At 36.5% G+C, this 17,009-nt stretch overlaps 4 protein-coding genes across 6 annotated transcripts; 2 read left to right on the top strand and 2 right to left on the bottom strand.

Annotated features, from left to right (window-relative positions):
• Nucleotides 1-67: 67 nt before the first annotated feature.
• On the top strand, nt 68-4,492 carry LOC105250649 (muskelin). Its single transcript, XM_011256839.3, has 12 exons — nt 68-168; nt 374-443; nt 503-645; nt 716-920; nt 992-1,184; nt 1,278-1,513; nt 1,998-2,278; nt 2,371-2,539; nt 2,647-2,853; nt 3,071-3,262; nt 3,637-3,879; nt 4,004-4,492. The coding sequence occupies exons 1-12, from the start codon at nt 80-82 to the stop codon at nt 4,235-4,237; spliced, it is 2,262 nt and encodes a 753-aa protein (XP_011255141.1). The 5' UTR covers nt 68-79; the 3' UTR covers nt 4,238-4,492.
• Nucleotides 4,493-6,579: 2,087 nt separating this feature from the next.
• Nucleotides 6,580-8,665, bottom strand: LOC105250650 (transmembrane protein 64). 2 transcript variants are annotated; one of them, XM_011256841.3, is made up of 4 exons: nt 8,372-8,665; nt 7,661-8,254; nt 7,417-7,578; nt 6,580-7,345 (listed from the first exon to the last, which is right to left on the bottom strand). In XM_011256841.3, exons 2-4 carry the CDS (start codon nt 8,183-8,185, stop codon nt 7,181-7,183), a joined length of 852 nt encoding a protein of 283 aa, XP_011255143.1. In that variant the 5' UTR covers nt 8,186-8,254; nt 8,372-8,665; the 3' UTR covers nt 6,580-7,180. The 2 variants fall into 2 exon arrangements, with proteins under 2 accessions (XP_011255143.1, XP_011255142.1); XM_011256840.3 differs by having other exon boundaries at nt 7,661-8,265; nt 8,372-8,664.
• A 519-nt stretch (nt 8,666-9,184) lies between these two features.
• On the top strand, nt 9,185-10,731 carry LOC105250692 (THAP domain-containing protein 2-like). The gene is made up of 5 exons (XM_020027358.2): nt 9,185-9,562; nt 9,745-9,910; nt 10,092-10,176; nt 10,302-10,370; nt 10,454-10,731. Exons 1-5 carry the CDS (start codon nt 9,456-9,458, stop codon nt 10,729-10,731), a joined length of 705 nt encoding a protein of 234 aa, XP_019882917.1. The 5' UTR covers nt 9,185-9,455.
• A 493-nt stretch (nt 10,732-11,224) lies between these two features.
• LOC105250651 (neuroguidin) lies at nt 11,225-16,928 on the bottom strand. 2 transcript variants are annotated; one of them, XM_011256842.3, is made up of 4 exons: nt 16,619-16,928; nt 15,403-15,940; nt 14,899-15,249; nt 11,225-14,822 (listed from the first exon to the last, which is right to left on the bottom strand). In XM_011256842.3, exons 1-4 carry the CDS (start codon nt 16,625-16,627, stop codon nt 14,797-14,799), a joined length of 924 nt encoding a protein of 307 aa, XP_011255144.1. In that variant the 5' UTR covers nt 16,628-16,928; the 3' UTR covers nt 11,225-14,796. The 2 variants fall into 2 exon arrangements, with proteins under 2 accessions (XP_011255144.1, XP_011255145.1); XM_011256843.3 differs by lacking the exon at nt 16,619-16,928 and adding an exon at nt 16,047-16,596.
• Between the last annotated feature and the right edge of the window lie 81 nt (nt 16,929-17,009).

The following is a 17,009-nucleotide window of genomic DNA, read 5'->3' as shown; positions in this document are numbered from 1 at the left end:
ACGTTGAGCTTCCGTTCTATTCTCTCGCTGCGTTTATGACGTATCTCAGAACGTTTGAAGGTTATGTCATTTGTATAACATGGCGTCGAGCGAGAGTGGTGATTTTCAAAAGGTGTTGGAGTATCGGATTTTCAAGTGCTCCAGTTATTCTTCCTGTTACGTACCCGAGTGAGTGTCCAAATCGGCGTCCCTAAGTCGTATCGCAGCTGTTTTCCTGACGATCGAGAAAGGGGAAGGGAGCAAACCCCCCTGTACATAATCTCTTAACCTAAAACTGACTTGATTTCAGCGAAATCTCTTTTTCTATTCGAAATAAATAGCGTAAAGCTCAAGGAATATCTCACGATCACTCATCGATTCGTCTTTTTTGCAGAAATATCATTGTCGATGTTCCATCGGATCAGACTTCACGTTGGTCCTCCGACATCGATAATCATCCACAGGTAAATTGTCCATATATACCCACATCATTTCATTATTTATCTTCTTGTCGATTTTTCAGTACCTTATTCTTAAGCTTCAAAGTCCTTCCATCGTCAAGTACATCACTTTTGGCAAATATGAGAAGACACACGTGTGTAACATAAAAAAGTTTAAGATATTCGGTGGATTAGAACCAGAAAACATGATGGAACTTCTCGAAAGGTCCGCTGAGAATTTATTCTCCGCATTAACTCGCTCTGTTTATTAACTAACTTGGACTTTGATGTTTCAGTGGATTGAGGAACGACTCGATACCAGAGACATTTGATTTGAAACATGTTTTGGGAAGCGAAGGAAATTGCTTTCCTATTCGATATGTAAAGGTGCTTCCATTACAGTCTTGGGGTCCTAGTTTCAACTTTTCAATATGGCATATTAGACTAACCGGTATCAATGAATTCAAGATTATAAGGCCTTGTCTCGAATGGTTCAACATGGTAAATTCATCATGGAATAAGAAGCTTTCTGTTTGTGAAAAATGAAAATATAATCACGCGTCCTATTGCAGTATCGGCAGAAGGAGATAATAAGACTGTGCATGAAACACTTTCGACAAATGGAACAACCCGAGATTGTTGAAACTCTGCAGAGGGTCACCGGCGTCCCGTTGGAGGACCCGCGACTGTCGACGCTGTATAATTTGCTGGTTACTAAAGGCGACCATCTGCAAGCGGAACGTTTCATCAGCAATGCGCTCTCAAGTGAGTCCAAACGTGTGTTGATCGCATTTAGATCTCCTTTGTTTCTTTTACATTCGTGATGCTTATAACATCGTTAAATGCGTTAATTTTTAGCGGGGCTCTTAAGCGATTATATCAATGCTCAATCTTATAGAGCAATTTGGACGAAGTTATCATCTAGCGAGCCCAAACCCGGGATGCGGGGCGGCCATCAGATGGTGCTCGACCCTACGGCCGAGGTGCTTTATCTCTTCGGCGGGTGGGACGGTAACCAGGATCTTTCCGACCTATGGTCTTATGATATAGAAGCCGGCAAATGGACATTGATATGCAAGGATACCGAGGCGGTGGTCGGTAGTACTCGATAAATTTAATTCAATTATACAATATGATATATTGCAAAAAATGCATAATTCTTTTATCTGCACGCATACATTGGATTCAACAATAAATATAATCAAATATGCTTTGCAATTATTTATTCAATATTGTATCTCTTTATGCTATGTCAAGCTGCACTTTGGAAGAGAAAATCGATATAAAATTCTTTCGAATATATAAATGTATGAAAAAATAATAATTCTTTAAATAGAATCGTAAAAGAAGCATATTTGTTTATATTATAAGATGTGTGTATGTGTGTATATGTAAAATAAAATATATAGCGATTTATAAAATAAATTCCATATCTTTTTGTAGATTTTTTACGCGAGAATTCCTTCACGTCGAGAAATTGCTGTGCAAAGAGTTTAAATTTTATTTATAAACAATTTTCAGACCAAGAATGGAGCCTTTGTTAATTTTTCTCCTCTAATTAATTTATATTATTTTTAGGGTGGTCCGAGTGCGCGTTCGTGTCACAAGATGTGCCTAGATCCACAAAGACGGCAGCTCTTCACATTAGGCAGATATCTGGACACACAATATCGTACGTGTGAAAATTTGAAGAGTGACTTTTATGTTTACGACATTGAATCAAACAAATGGACACAGATCTCAGAGGATACAGGGACTATGGGTGGGCCGCCACTCGTGTTTGATCATCAGATGTCCATGGATGTGGAAAAACGCACCATCTATGTATTCGGCGGACGAGTATTGGCTCATCCGACGAAGTAAGTTGAAGGAAGAGAGAAAAAGTAGCTTTATTCGCATTCTGTTTATTTACGGATTCGTTCTGATGTTGTTTCTTTGATTACTCACGCAGTGCTGACGAACACGGTCTGATACCGGAACCGCATTTCTCGGGATTGTACTCCTATCATGTGCCAACCGGTACCTGGACCAGACTCGCCTGTGATATCGCCGATAAACCTTGCTCGAGAGATATGCCTATTTACAGATCCCGCGCCGGTCATTCCATGCTATTTCACCCGGTCGGTAGCTTAATTGTTGATTGAGATATAAGAACAATAAGAACAAGAGCGAATGCGCGCTTTAGATGAGACGAGATATTAATAATGCATACTTGTAATTTTTCCAGCGATCGAGAAAGTTATACATATTCGCAGGTCAGAGAGGCAAGGAATATCTGAGTGACTTCTTCACTTACGAGGTCGATACACAGCATGTCGAATACATAAACTACAACGAATTTGGCACGACAAAAGACTCCAGTCATGTTCCCGCAGCCGGATTCACTCAAAGAGCGACCATGGATGCTGAACTCGGCGAGATTTATGTTTTATCGGTTTGTATCCACGCGCAGTGAAATTTGTTTGTCATTAAAATTATATAAATTATTAAAGTTATATATGATTATAATCATTATACAATTATATACATGTACTTTCATACAATTGTAATGTATGATTTATATGTATAGGTATGTAGACACAAGGTGTCCGGAAAATTTAATTTAAATTTTAATTATAATTTTAATTTTTAAATTTTAAATTTATTCTCAGGGTTTGAGTAAGGATAAGGATAAGAGGGACGACAATGTGCAAAACTCTTTCTGGGTGTACAATATTCGGAGCAGCAAATGGTCGTGCATATATCGCAACGAGAATGTCGGTGAGAAATATTGGAGCAAAATGCAAGATTACGAGCCGTGTCCGCGATTCGCGCATCAACTTGTTTACGATCCCACAAGAAAGGTATGTTGTGATTTTGTATCCTGGTGTCTCTTTAAATAAATAAGTAAATTTTTAAAATTATTAAGTAATTTCTTTTCAAAATTTAATTGTAACTTTTCTGTAAAAATTAAAGAAGTACACAATTAAAAATAAAAGCTTTATGTAGAATCATATTTTCCAAAGCTGATAAATTAACTGATAAAAAAAAAGTAGCTGATAAAGTACTGATAAAGTAACATTGAAAATTTATTAAAAGAAGATTATTATGTGAAAATGTTCAAAATATGTATAGTATATCATAATTTTTGCTACGCGATCAATTTAAATATAAATAAAGAATATCTCACGACGATACAAATTCAGCGATAATATTTTACGAATCACTTCCTTATCAGGTTCATTTTTTATTCGGCGGCAATCCAGGCAGATCTTGTTTACCAAATCTGCGTCTGGATGATTTTTGGCAATTGGAACTGCGCCGACCTACAGCCGAACAAATCCTGAAGAAATGTAAATTGATTATTAGGACGCATAAATTCAAGGAACTCGCCTTAAGCAACAGCATAGAAGCTCTTGAATATCTGCAGACGAAAATCTTTGAGATTATCGATCACGATGACACGCAACAAACGAGAGAGGTATCGAGATGAAATCGTATTTATATAATCGTACTTATTCATATTTATTACTCGCAGGCCAAATTTAATTCGTTAAACGTAATTGTTGAAATCTTATTCATCTCCAGTTGTTATTTTCTTGCAGTTTCAATTGTTGACGTCGATTTTATTCCGGAAACAAAATAGTTTGTCAGAAGATGCTTCCCAATCGAACACGATTCTAAGCGAAACATCCTCCGGCACGACGATGACGCAGCAAGGCACGAACGCGCGCGATGTACATAATTTGCGAACCGAGCTTTATGACAAGCTCGTGGAATTTTTCCCAGAATCATTGACGCAACCGCGGGCGAATCTGATTGATCTCTTACCGTTGTAATGGACGCAGTGACACGAGTCGTAAGACCTTAATGACGGAATGTTTTCTGGTGCATGTTATTACATTATTTTTTTTTCTTTTTTTGTTCTTATTATTTGAGACGAGAACTTTTTACATCACAATTCTGTAAATGGATGACGAACTTTGCCATACTTTTACTGATACGATTTGCTCTCCTATGTTGGATAAATCATACTTAATCGCGAGGAAAAAAATGGTTAGAGTACGGTTCTACTAAAAATGGTTAATACAACTCCAACAATTTTATTTATTTTTTTTTATTCTTATAAAATAAATTATTAAAATCGTTAGAGAATTTTCCTTTTACAACAAACTTTTACAAAACAAAGCATCCTTTTTGCTTGTTTATACTTATACTTTGTTATTGTTTGTTTGTTTGTTTATAGTATGTACGATTAGGTATGATTTGTGAAATCAATCCCTTGGAACTTTGTGATATCGATAGCTTTCTAATCAACTGGTTAACTAATACATAAGTAAACTAGAGATTGATTTTATAGATAATCTTTTTCATATTCTGTATATGTTTATAGCGCGGCCATAAAGTTGTTTATTATGTTTGCTGAAATAATATATTTATCGAACGAAGGGCTAGAGATGATAAATGCACTAGGAAAGTTCTTATCGAGAAACGTGGCAATTTAATATTCGCGAGATGTTTCACTCAATACCGATATATACTCAATTACTTTTAACGCGAAAAAGATCGAGAAACAGTTCGCTCCGCTAAATTCAAATACAAATGTTGTAAATTTAGTGAAACGAATAATATATTTCTTAATTAAAAACAAGAATATAGTGTAAACGAGACGAGAAAAGACATAAAAAATATTATGATCAATCCATATGAAAAATTCTTTCCTTTATCAGTTAATTATAATTTCAAATTCTAATTAATTTAATAAATTATACTTGATTAATTATAATTTTAAGTTATAATTAATTGTAAATAACGCGAAATTTTGTGCACTGATCATAATATGTTTATTCCATGATTCCATGATTGAAATAATCATCTCTCTACAAATTTTTCGCGTAACAAAAATAACAGAGATATTTCAGGTAATTGAGTTGTGGATGAAACATCCTGCTTATATATCGATATACTTTTTCCCCCTTGTAAAATATCTTTTTTTAGATATATTAGTTCTGTACTTTCGTTATTCCTTTCACGCTCAATTAATTGAAAAATAAGTTTCTACTCACCAGGAATGCCTTTTAAATAATGAGATGTAAAATCTGAAAATGTATTATTACAAATGTCGACGCGAGTTGGTAATGAGACTCGTTTTTCTTTCTCGACTTTTCCATAGAAATGTTATTAGCTCTTTCCAACACAAGGATAAATTTTAAAATCCTTAGATTCTCATTAGTATGTAAATATTCGCGACGATAGATACGTGGTATTTTTTCTGTATCCTAATCCCCTATGCGATAATTCACTTGTTTTATCGATGACTGAAAGATCTTGTATATAACGATTGTATCACCTATATTTCATAATCAACCTCACGAATTTAAAATCGCTATAAAGAAATGAGGTGTATAAGCGAAATTGTAATATGTATATTGTGAAACGTTAGGAGAAGCGAGAGATTATTGCTAAAATCCGAACGTGGCTTACCTTTGTACATAATATATAATTATACGATGTATGGAAAGTGGAAGATTTTTATAATGTGATTCCAGTTATGCTAGATTACTGCAACGGAATTGTAAAGAGAAAATAAAGAAGGAAGGATATTAGAGATGTAATATACATATATATGTGTATATATAAATACATATATATATATACACATATACATGTATATTGCATCTCAATTGCGATATGGGCTATAGAGCCGAGTATAGTTTTTGTCGTGATAAAAAAAAAACGACGAGATGGTGCCGCTGCCATTCCTCCGATATATAAATACACACGTTATAGATATCTCGAAGTTAGAAGGATTAGATAATACTTATGTGCATACAGAGATATATAACATAACATACATACGCGAAATATTGATTTCTTCATGCTTCGAGATGGGAACGAGACGAAATGTTGATATAGCCGCGCAAATACTCTCTAGTCAGATTAAAAAAATAAACGTTTATAAAATACATATGAAATTAATGACGAGTTTGGGATTTATTTACACACAAATTCGCTTAAAGAATGCTAAATTTATTCACCGAAATGCATTTTCCATCCAAGAGATTATCGTATAGAGATAATTTTATATATGTGTATATATAAAATTACAATATACGATAATTATATAATTATAATTATTTATATACATAAATTATATATATCTTTATAATATATATGTGTATATATATGTATAATATACAAATGCAATATATATCGCATGAGAAGACGGACAAATGCATAAATATTAACATTCTGTTAACAAACGGACTTGAACCGAAAGAGACCAATAATTGATTGATAACATGTAAAAGGTATAAGTGTAAAGTTTCTCAGTCTCTATTATTAATGTAAATGTAAATGTATATATGTGTATGAGCAATATATATATATATTATAATATACACTCTTATTGCAAGGAAGCTTTATACACCGGTATTCGCAATTGCATTGACTTCCCCTTGCGCTTTGTTCATTATTATTTACGAAAATATACGTGCTTACATCGATAACATCACGTGCTTCATTGAACTTTGTGTTTATTATTAAAATTACGTTAAAACTTTGGTAAGACTTAATACGTGTTATCCCTATTAATGGATTCATATACAATAATGCCTAGATTCGAAAGTCATAGATTTTTAGAAGCACCACTGGTAGGTTAGCGTAATACTGGAAGAGAATATAAGAAGTCGCAAGACTCGAAAGAAATAATGATATCAAAAAAAATTGTGCTACATAATAAGCAATCGTGCAATGGTCTATAATTTCAGCGTAAGAAAAATTTACGCAATTAGATTCGTTAAGATTATCTTGGAGTCTGGCAGACCATCGAGAATATAATGAGGAGAATTTCCCATGGACGTGAAGTCGGCTTTGAACAACGTCAACTGAAGCTCCTTTCGCGCTTTTTGAACGATGTAAACCATTAACGAGAGTCCCACCAATATCTGTAATGATAACGATGAAAGGAATTATTACTTTGGACGTGAACTTTTTTTACAAAAACATATAAACGCACCTGCATGCAGAATATTATGTAGCCAGTTGCAGCCGTAGATCTATCCTCCAGCACGTCTTGCATCGATCTCAAACTACTGCCCAAGTAGACATTGATTAATTGCGCCGGCAACAATCCTATCGCGCTCGCTATGTGGTAATGAAAACCACCTATGTTACTGACCTATTTACAGATACATAAGTACAGATATATAAGTATATACAATATATGTATGACATACATATAGATATATTATATTATATACCGCAAAAATAGTGTTTTGAAGACCAAAAGGAATCGGAGTGAGTCGCGCGAACAGCACGATCTTGAAGGCTTGAGGCCCAGAGATGACGCGGAGTATCGCTCTCGCCGTATCGCTTTGCAGGAGGGCGCCTATCGGCAGTCTGGTGGACAATAATCCCAGAGTGACATGGGCTATGGCTATGCCGAGATTCGCAGAGAGTATCACAATCGCTATGCCGTGCACAGCACCGAATAAATAGCCGCTGGCGATGATGAGGAACAGATAGCCGATCACAATCGGGAACGACACCACCGTGAACAGGCCAATGAAGATTATAGCGATCATCCAGGCGTTCTGATGTTCGATCCAATAGAGGAGCACCTTGATGTAATCCCTGCAGACGAAGACTATGGCGCCGAGGAAGGCCAGGGTCGCGATCGTGATCGCGACGTAGCATATCGAGTTCGAATTGACGCAGCTGACAGTCGTATTCTTGGACGAGTGCATCTCATCCTCAACATCGTCAATGTCGATGATCTGATCCATATTCGATCGACCTTTCTAATATTTTCGACAATCTCTCAGCGACCAGACATCCCTCGACGACAACGTACTCTTCGAGAAATCTCAAAGCGATAATTAATAAAAAATCGTAAAGGATAATTTTAATAAATAATACTTGAAGCACGTTGTATGTAAACTTAGTGAGACGATAAATTAAAGAGATTTTACCTCGCAATATGTATCGAAGAAGTAAACTGTCTTAAAACCAACGCAGATCGTAAAGTCCCAATTGTTAAATGTATTATTTGGCAACATGACATCGGAATATAACAGATCTATTAAAAGAGTGTTACGTCAAAAAAAAGATATATGAACACACAATTCAATTCTGTTATTCCAATTACGCATAAAGTTCTTGCTAATCATCAATAAAAAAAATTGTAATCTCCACGGTACATTAAATTAACTGTCAATGATCCAGTTATTGTAAACAATTGTGGGAAGCGTGGCAAATGAACATGAATCATGAGAGTGGAGTGAGAGGGAAACATTTTTGGGACGGGATCAAAGTGCATTTTAAAAATGAACCTGGGGGGAAATGAAGTAACGTGATGGGAGCGTCCCATTTGACCAGAGCCAATTGTATCGACCTGTGCCTAGGGGTAACCAGCAACGATTGACCAATCAGAGAGTCCTATTTTGAATTGGCCAATTGGCGACATGCCACCCTAACGTGATTGGCTGCGCCATATTGTTGCTTTTGCTTTGGCGGTATCGCATGCGCATGTGCAAAGACTCGTCCCAGACTCGTATTCGGATACAATGCAAGAGGACTCTATCTATTGATGTTTTTCAGATATTTGAAGAGTAAAGAATTAAATTTCACAATTTATTCTATATTTCATATTGTCACATGAATATAAAAAAATCCATATTTTTATTTCCGAATTTAATTCCTTAATTTAAAAAAAACACAGAAAAGGAATTATATTTATGTTTGGAGGATATAAATAATTGACATATCCCTCCTATAGCGAAGTATATACGCTACTGAAGTCTAGGCTGATTATCTTTACTGTATGCGAGCAAAACAAAATTAAAAGCTCCGATTACTCCGATATTAAATTATCCACAAATAGGAGTAATGAGTTAATTAAGATCCAGGCAATGGATTGAAGCGCAATTTTTTTTCTTTAACTGTGATTTATTATATAATTATTTAAAGTCGCTCATCTCGGTCTCTTATTTGGAGCATCAACAGTAGCTGTCAAAAAACAATTTATTTACATCGATATATACACACATACGCAAAATGCCTACACGTTGTATTGCTGTTGGATGTAAAAATACCGCTAGTCCTAGCGGGAAAACTGCAACGCAAATGAAATTCGAGAAAGTAATGAAAATAACATTTCATTCGTGAGTATAAAATCACAAGATTCTATTAGAAAATAGTAGAAAAAGATATTTCAAATAATTTTAGTTACTTTGTGATTTTAAATATTTTCCCTTAATCTATTTTAAAGAAATCTTGTTATATAAATAAAAAAAGACATTGATTGTTTTTTCATATAATCTACATGTATTATCGTACTTTGTAGATTTCCTTCTGATCCTATTAGAAGAGCAGAATGGATAAGAATAATGAAACTTGAAGACAAAATTATTACCAACAGAAGTCGTCTTTGTTCTCTTCATTTCAAGGAAAAATATATAGATCGTACATCTTTAGTATATGTAAGATTGAGGGAAAATGCTGTTCCACATGCAAGTATTTTAATCCTTTATATAAAAATGTATGTTATATAAAAATACACAAACATAAAATAAAATATACAGTATAAATGTAAAACATAAGCGTATAAAATAATATAATTGATACTTTTGTATGGTTTAAGAAAAAAAAATGTAAAATTATAATTCCGATCAATTAATGTATTTTTTACAGATATTTGAGGATTCATTAGATTGTGACAATATAGACACAGCTATGAAAAATGAAAGAACCATATTACCTGCACAATCAGTTAAAAGTATAACTTTATTACATCTTATTCTCTTATACATTATTCTCAAATTAAGATTGTACATTTTTTTTTATTGATATAAATTGTTAACTTTTTAAATAGCATAATAAAATTAAATAAATTTATTCCAGCAACAATTTTGACTGAACCTTTGAAGCCTATGAAACAGGGAGATAATCTTGAACAAAATTCTGTTATTCGTAAGTTTGATAAATTATGTATTTATTGATAAATAATTGTAAAATATTTTGATGTAGAATGTAAATAATATTTTATATCACAGATTCAGTATGTGACAAAGAAACAAATACGGCGCCTTTCTTATTACAAGAAATACGAACATCAACTGAGGATAAGGAAACAAGAATCTCACCTGAAAGAATACGGAATATGAATCTCTCTGATATAAAAGTAATTAGACAAGAAAGATGTACAGAAATTAAAAGTTTACGTAAACAAATACAAGCTTTACAGAAGAAAGTCTGGCAAAAACATAAAAAAATTGCAATTATGAAAACTATCTTGAATGAATTAAAAATAGAAAATATAATTAGTGATTAACAAAGTTTCTTTTTTATGTTTTAATAATATAGAATATTTTATATATAAAATTAATTTTCTGTCTGATATGCTTTAAAACTCAGATAAATACATATTTCATTAATTTTGAATTATATATAACTTATTTTTGTGATACTTTGTAGTGTACATAGGATACATTTATAAAACATTGAGAATAGAAAGATGTAGGAGTGTAAACATGTAGATGCATGCAGCACATTTTTTTATGCTGTCTTGTGTATTTCTGTTTGCCACAAACAAATTCTCATAGTTGAAGCTAAAAAGTATTGAAATTTTTATATGTAATATATACAGTCTCTCTCTACTTTAATGATCTAATTGCAAATATAAGAATATAGTGAAAATTTAGTATTATATTTAAATTCTCGAATAAAAAGTTGTTATTAAAATTTATTTCTTTAATATATAAGAATTTTGGTTATATTGTGAAACAACAGTTGAGCGAATACGATAATGTGCAATAGGCATTTCGTGACATTGAAAACATTTTATTCAGTCAGTAAGAAGCATTCTACATGATGATAATAATAATCATAGTATAATCCGTGATAATAATAATAATAATAATTAATAATCATAATTCATTCGTAATAACCACAATTTGTAAATGTACAAGGTAAACACACACATTCTCTCTTTCTCTCTCTCTCACTTTCTCTCCCTTTATTTTTTTCTCTCGCTCTTCTTTCTCGCAATTATCTCTCTTGCTCACATACGTTGAGAATTGTCATTTATATAGTACACATAAAATTACAGAGAGAAAAATTCACCAATATATAAATCAAACATCGTACTCTCTCTTCAAAGACTATGAATGTAGTCAATAAATCATCCCTATCATCATCTCGTCTCTGCTGCAAAGATACTTTTCTTCTTGATACTTTTCTTTCTTTCTTTCATTTTTTTCAGTTCGGCATTCGGCAGCGTTGTTGGATTTGAAGGACTACTTCTCTTAAAAATCCGCAGCGGCAACGCTCTTACACAATACACTTTTCTAATACATTTGTACATTTGTAGGTCCGTCTCTCTTTTAATCCTGAGAAACACAGTGTAGATCTTCAAGTGCACAAAATCGATCGGTGAATTTATCGCTCTCTCTCTCTCTTTCCCTCTCTTTTGTACTGAAACGTACTTGTAGAATGAACAAAGGAATTTAAATACAAGCTGCATTCTTCTATAATACAGACTCAACAAATAGAAATCTCTAAATTTCCACAGAATTTCTTGTTGATAAAATTAATAAAAACTCCTTATTCTCGTGTCTCTCAGGATTATCATATATAGAGGCGATATTTCATACTCGAGAATAAAAATCTACACGAATAAAAGTCTATTATACGCGCATCTCTCGACGAAGCGAGATTTTGCGATCCCGTAAAAAATAACGTCGGTGGCCGGTACGTGTGTAGAAAAAAAAATGTATAAGTTGTCCGCTGTGGAATTTATTTTTCTTTTATTACTGTAAATCCATATTTCTATTGATTTGAGGTAGTGTATTAAATGTAATAATCCTATTACCTTGCTGCTTCTATATGTTGCGTGTGGATATGTGTGTATCGTATGAATACTCCTTTCGCGCATCTTATCACACTTGCGACCGCGAGCCCAAAGTAGGTACATATATATGTATAAATATATGCGCGCGCGCGCGCGCGCGTGTGTGTGTACGTATAAAAAATCCAGCGTATATAGAATACAAATATTTCAGGCCTTGTAGGAGGAGTATGTTTCGTCTATTGCAAAAAATCTCGTTCGCTATTGATACACTATTGGTAATCGGCAGTAATCGAAACTTGAGAGTCGCAAAGATCGGAATTGCATCTTTCCTTTTGGGCTCGTAATTCGCGTCGGTTATAAGTGCGCTTCACAAAATTATCATCTATGCAACGAAGCCCGAGGACGCCGAATATCGGACAGACTCGAGACGTTCCGTCGTTTTCGCGCGCGTGACGAAACAATCGTTATCAGCCGCGTGGGTGATTCTTTAGAAGAGCGAAGAAGAAGTCCCGTCCGTACAAAATTCGACGTCTTCAAGCTTCATTTTCTTTTAATACCAAATACGACAAGGCTGCTGACATTAGGCTTGCTAGCACTTTGTAAATAATGCCCAGCGATTGTGCTATTTTGTTTAAGTTTCTCTTTAACTATTATTTCATGAATAATCATTATCACATTTTTTTCTTTTTTTTTTCTCCTTTAATTAATTCGTTCTCGCAGAGATCGTCGGGGAGAGAGAGGGGGAGGGCGTGCGACACATCGTCGGCGCCGCGCCAAGTTGGCTCAATCTATGAACACTTCTGTAAAAAATATAATATCTATGGATGGTTGAGCCCTTGGCCAGCATACGCAGCGAAGTTCGAGTTTAGTTTACTTTTTCGCGGAGGAAGAAGGGGGAAGGGGGGTTGAAGGGAGATCACTTCTGCACGGAATGTGAGCAATATGAGCTATATAACGCATATATTTCTAACGTATATAGTCTCTGTATAGAACAACGTATATGTCGCTCGACTCTTCTCCTCGCTATTTTAAAAAGGAACATTTCACACTCGCGGGGGGAGGGGACGCAAACGAGGCTCCCACCCGCTCGTTGATACACGATATAACAACGTTAAAAAAATGCAACCTATATATTTAAGGGGGATCGATTAACGCGATTCCTCCCCCTCCTCCCACGATTCCATGCGCGCGGTTTGATTGTACAAATATCCTATTTTATCGGTTTGCAGAAGTGATTATCGCCCTAAAGTCCTTTTTCCTTTGTTCGTTTGTACGTTCGTCCGTCCGTTCGTCTATTCTTATCGTATATGTGATATGACAGGCTCCCCCCCTCTCTCTCTCTCTTTTTTTCTCTCCGAGAAATCAAACAATCAGTCAATCAAAATCAAATCTGAGAACATGACGACAATTTTGAATTTTGACACGCTCGTGTTATCCTTATATTACCATCAATATAAGTTTAACGACTTAAATCCAACGCAAAAACAACATATATATAAATACAATGCACAAGCACATTGTAATAATAATAATAAAAGAAAAGAGAAATGAAACTTAACGTAAAAACATGACTCACATCCAAATATTTTTATAATAGCCTCAACAGTTTCACCAGGGGAAAAACACAAACGAAACATACATATAATATAGTAAAACTAGTAACTACTTCACTACTCTAAGACAGCGAGAAAATCCTAAGACATGCGATATCGACGAAATATCGTTTTTTGCTCGTTTTTTTTCTTTCTTTTTGCTCGTTTTACAAGTTGCGTCGACTGTGTGCAAAGTTCCTAGAGATAAATGTGTTTCTTTTTTGTCTCCTCTTCTCTCGTTTCTTCTTTTTTTAATCTTGAATTTTCCAACTTGGGCTGAATGTCTTGTGATTTTTACGCTTTCCATTAACAATTAATTCAATATCGCGTCTCTCCTGCTATGCGTTTACTGATTTCCTCCCTTCTTCTCTTTCCCTATATAGCCGGAGAATATTTCAAAATAAAGCAGAAAAATGTTCTGCTTTCAACTTTTACGTGTAATTCACAATTTTCAATCTTGGAGCCGTTAATCCGCTACTCGATCCAACATTACGATACAATATTACCCTATTACGACACATAATTTCCATTTAAGCTCGTATGTGCCATCATGTTTGACGTCGTTTCACTCGCCACGTTTTTTACGCTCGCGTAGAATACCATTCTTTTTGCGATGGATCTCATCTCTCAACTCCACAGATCAAAATTGATCTCTCTCAGACAACAGTTAAAGATTAAAATCATTATTAACTAGAATTATCAATTACACGACCATTAGTATGTCTTATACAGTAATAAATTACCATCGTGCTATTTTTACTCCGTCGACACGTTGCCCTTTTTTTTAAATTACTAGACGTTACGACGTTATTTTTAGCTTAACTTAGTAACGAGTATTAGTGGCATCTGCTTTTTGTTTCGAAGAAGAAGTCGAATAAATTTATTTTTTGCCTTTTACCTTAATCGTTAATGCTGTATGAAACTCCAGGTCTCGCCAAAGTCCCGAAGTCGTTACTTAATGATGCCGCTTTTTCTTGAAACCTACAATAAATAATTTCGTGATTTTAGTTCTCTTTATCTTATCGCGTTTTGCGAAATTTATCGCGAAAAGTCTTACTCTTTTTAGCCTTGCCCTTCCTCTGAGCTTTTCTCTTTTTGGCGGATTTGGCGGATGACTCGCCGAAAGTGGTGATTTCTTCGCCGAGAGTGCCCAGAGTCGTCATCTGACGACGCCTGTGTTTCTCTTGCTTGGTGACGGGCAAGCGTGTCATATAATTCTCTTCGTATTCGATCTTCCGTTTGTCCTCGTGCACCAAAATCGCCCGCTTCTCGCCCAGACCCTGGCTGTCTTCCACAGGCGCGTCTAGATACTCCTCCTTCAACTCTCGCAAAACTGTGTTCGACACAGCACGTCTACGAGCTCTCTCGCTGGCCTTGCGCATCTTCTCCGCCATTGTTTCATCGCCATCTGGAGAAATTACATTTTATTATAACGTAATTAACAAAAATTAGCAGCCGAGTAAGTCCAAGAAATTTAAATGTCATGTATCAAGAAGCAGCCGATAAGAAAAATTAATATCTGGTATATATTAAATATATAAATATTTTTATCAGAACCGACCATAATGGACCGCAGCGAGTTTCGGCGGCACATAAACGTTAGACTTCCTAGACTGTTGCGTTGTTGATTTGAAGCCGTCCGTCTCCTCCTCCTGATCGCTGTCGGAGTCCTCGCCGTCGAGTTTTGCGACCAGCGCATCGGGATTCGCCCTAAAGTTACTGGGGTCGTCGCTGTTGATGGTACCGGTTACCGCAGTCTTGACGAGCTTATCTATTTGGTACTTGAGCTTGTGATCTATTGGTCGGATTTTCTCTAGGACAGTCCTGATCTCGATCAGACGATCGATCGACGGATCACCCTCGATACGCTCGCCGGAACATTTTCTCAATACCACGTAGGTGAGATTGATAAGATAGGAGAGTAACATGTGATACTTCATCTCGAGAAAACTCAGACCCTTATCCGTGGAGATCTCGCCGTTCTTCACGCGCACCAGCATATTGTCCACGAGCTGGTTCACCTGCAGAACATTGGCATTCATCTCCCCCAGCAGGCGGAATGCCTGTGGGAGATCCCTCTGCTCCATCTCGTCGATAGCCTGCAAGACGCATCGTCGGGATTATTAAAAATATAATCATACGGTAATCATATGATAATGACAGAAAAAAAAAATAAAAGTGACAAATTAATTTTACGAATCTTACGATCATCGCGATAAGCTTCCGCGCGATTCTCCAGAGTTTCCGAGAGATTCAGCGCGCGACGTCTTGTTTATTTACGTCGGATCCGATCTCCGCACTCATAGGTTAAGCACGGGGACGAGGAGCGAAGGAGCTTTTCCGGCAAAACGCTCGTCCGAGCGGCGAGTCTCGCGCGGAGGGCGACGAGAGCCCGTGTAAAAACCCGTCGCGAATCGCGTACGTCCCGTCAACGGCGGTGTTTCATTCAAAAAACGTGAAACGCGGCGGATTTCGCTCGTGAAAACGCGCTCGGCGGGTGATTTCGTTAGGATTTTCGGCGAGAACAACCGTTCCCGGCTCACCCGCGGTGATTGTCCCGGGAAAAATGTCCGCCCCGGGACGAAAGTACGGGAAAAAAGCGCAATAATCTGCTGCCATCTTTCCTATTTACTAATGGATGACAGAGGTGGAGGAAAGAAGGGAAAAAAAAAACAATCAAAAATTCCCGACGCGAGAACCGACGCGAGAAACGCGGGCGGATTCGCGCGGCGCGGCCGAAAAACACGAGGATAACACGTCGCGGCGACGTCGCTCACCTGCACCATGCTTCCGCGTGGAAAATCAGCCCGACAGACGCATATCCAAACAACGTAACTTGTAATTAAACGAGTCCCCACGTGGGACGATATTTTCCTCTTTTCGGGGAAGAGTGGGGGGTGTATTTTTTCGCTCGGAAAAGTCTCGTCAGTGGAGCGACCGTCGCGCGGACCGTCGACGGGATCCGCGACGGTCGCGTCGTCCAGGACACGCTCCCCCGGCCACCGATCGACGCGCGGCGATTTTTCCGGACTCGGCGAACCGTTGACGCGTCACCTCGTCAAACGTCAAAATCGCGTTCGGTCTCTCAACGAGACGGGACTTCCGCTCGCGCGACGTCGACGCCGAGAGGCGCCATCTTCGAACGCCAGATCCGCGCGACTCGAATAT

Source organism: Camponotus floridanus, unplaced genomic scaffold (assembly GCF_003227725.1).
Source record: "Camponotus floridanus strain SB8 unplaced genomic scaffold, Cflo_v7.5 scaffold107, whole genome shotgun sequence".
Lineage (NCBI taxonomy): Eukaryota > Metazoa > Arthropoda > Insecta > Hymenoptera > Formicidae > Camponotus > Camponotus floridanus.
The sequence above is the reverse complement of the archived record's forward strand: the minus strand, read 5'-3'. Positions and strand labels throughout refer to the sequence as shown.

Bases quoted from the DNA above. Each gene is read 5' to 3' on its own strand.
- LOC105250651 (XM_011256842.3), bottom strand. The intron at 15,250-15,402 runs GTCGGTTCTGAT...TAATTTCTCCAG, and splicing joins ACTCGCTGCGGTCCATTATG to ATGGCGATGAAACAATGGCG. The intron at 14,823-14,898 runs GTAAGACTTTTC...TATTTATTGTAG, and splicing joins GAAGGGCAAGGCTAAAAAGA to GTTTCAAGAAAAAGCGGCAT.
- LOC105250649 (XM_011256839.3), top strand. From the start codon at position 80: ATGGCGTCGAGCGAGAGTGGTGATTTTCAAAAGGTGTTGGAGTATCGG. The intron at 2,854-3,070 runs GTTTGTATCCAC...ATTTATTCTCAG, and splicing joins GCGAGATTTATGTTTTATCG to GGTTTGAGTAAGGATAAGGA. The intron at 3,880-4,003 runs GTATCGAGATGA...ATTTTCTTGCAG, and splicing joins ACACGCAACAAACGAGAGAG to TTTCAATTGTTGACGTCGAT.
- LOC105250650 (XM_011256841.3), bottom strand. From the start codon at position 8,185: ATGGATCAGATCATCGACATTGACGATGTTGAGGATGAGATGCACTCG. The intron at 7,579-7,660 runs GTATATAATATA...ATCTGTAAATAG, and splicing joins TTCAAAACACTATTTTTGCG to GTCAGTAACATAGGTGGTTT. The intron at 7,346-7,416 runs GTGCGTTTATAT...TTATCATTACAG, and splicing joins ACATAATATTCTGCATGCAG to ATATTGGTGGGACTCTCGTT.
- LOC105250692 (XM_020027358.2), top strand. From the start codon at position 9,456: ATGCCTACACGTTGTATTGCTGTTGGATGTAAAAATACCGCTAGTCCT. The intron at 9,911-10,091 runs GCAAGTATTTTA...TATTTTTTACAG, and splicing joins GGGAAAATGCTGTTCCACAT to ATATTTGAGGATTCATTAGA. The intron at 10,177-10,301 runs GTATAACTTTAT...AATTTATTCCAG, and splicing joins ACCTGCACAATCAGTTAAAA to CAACAATTTTGACTGAACCT.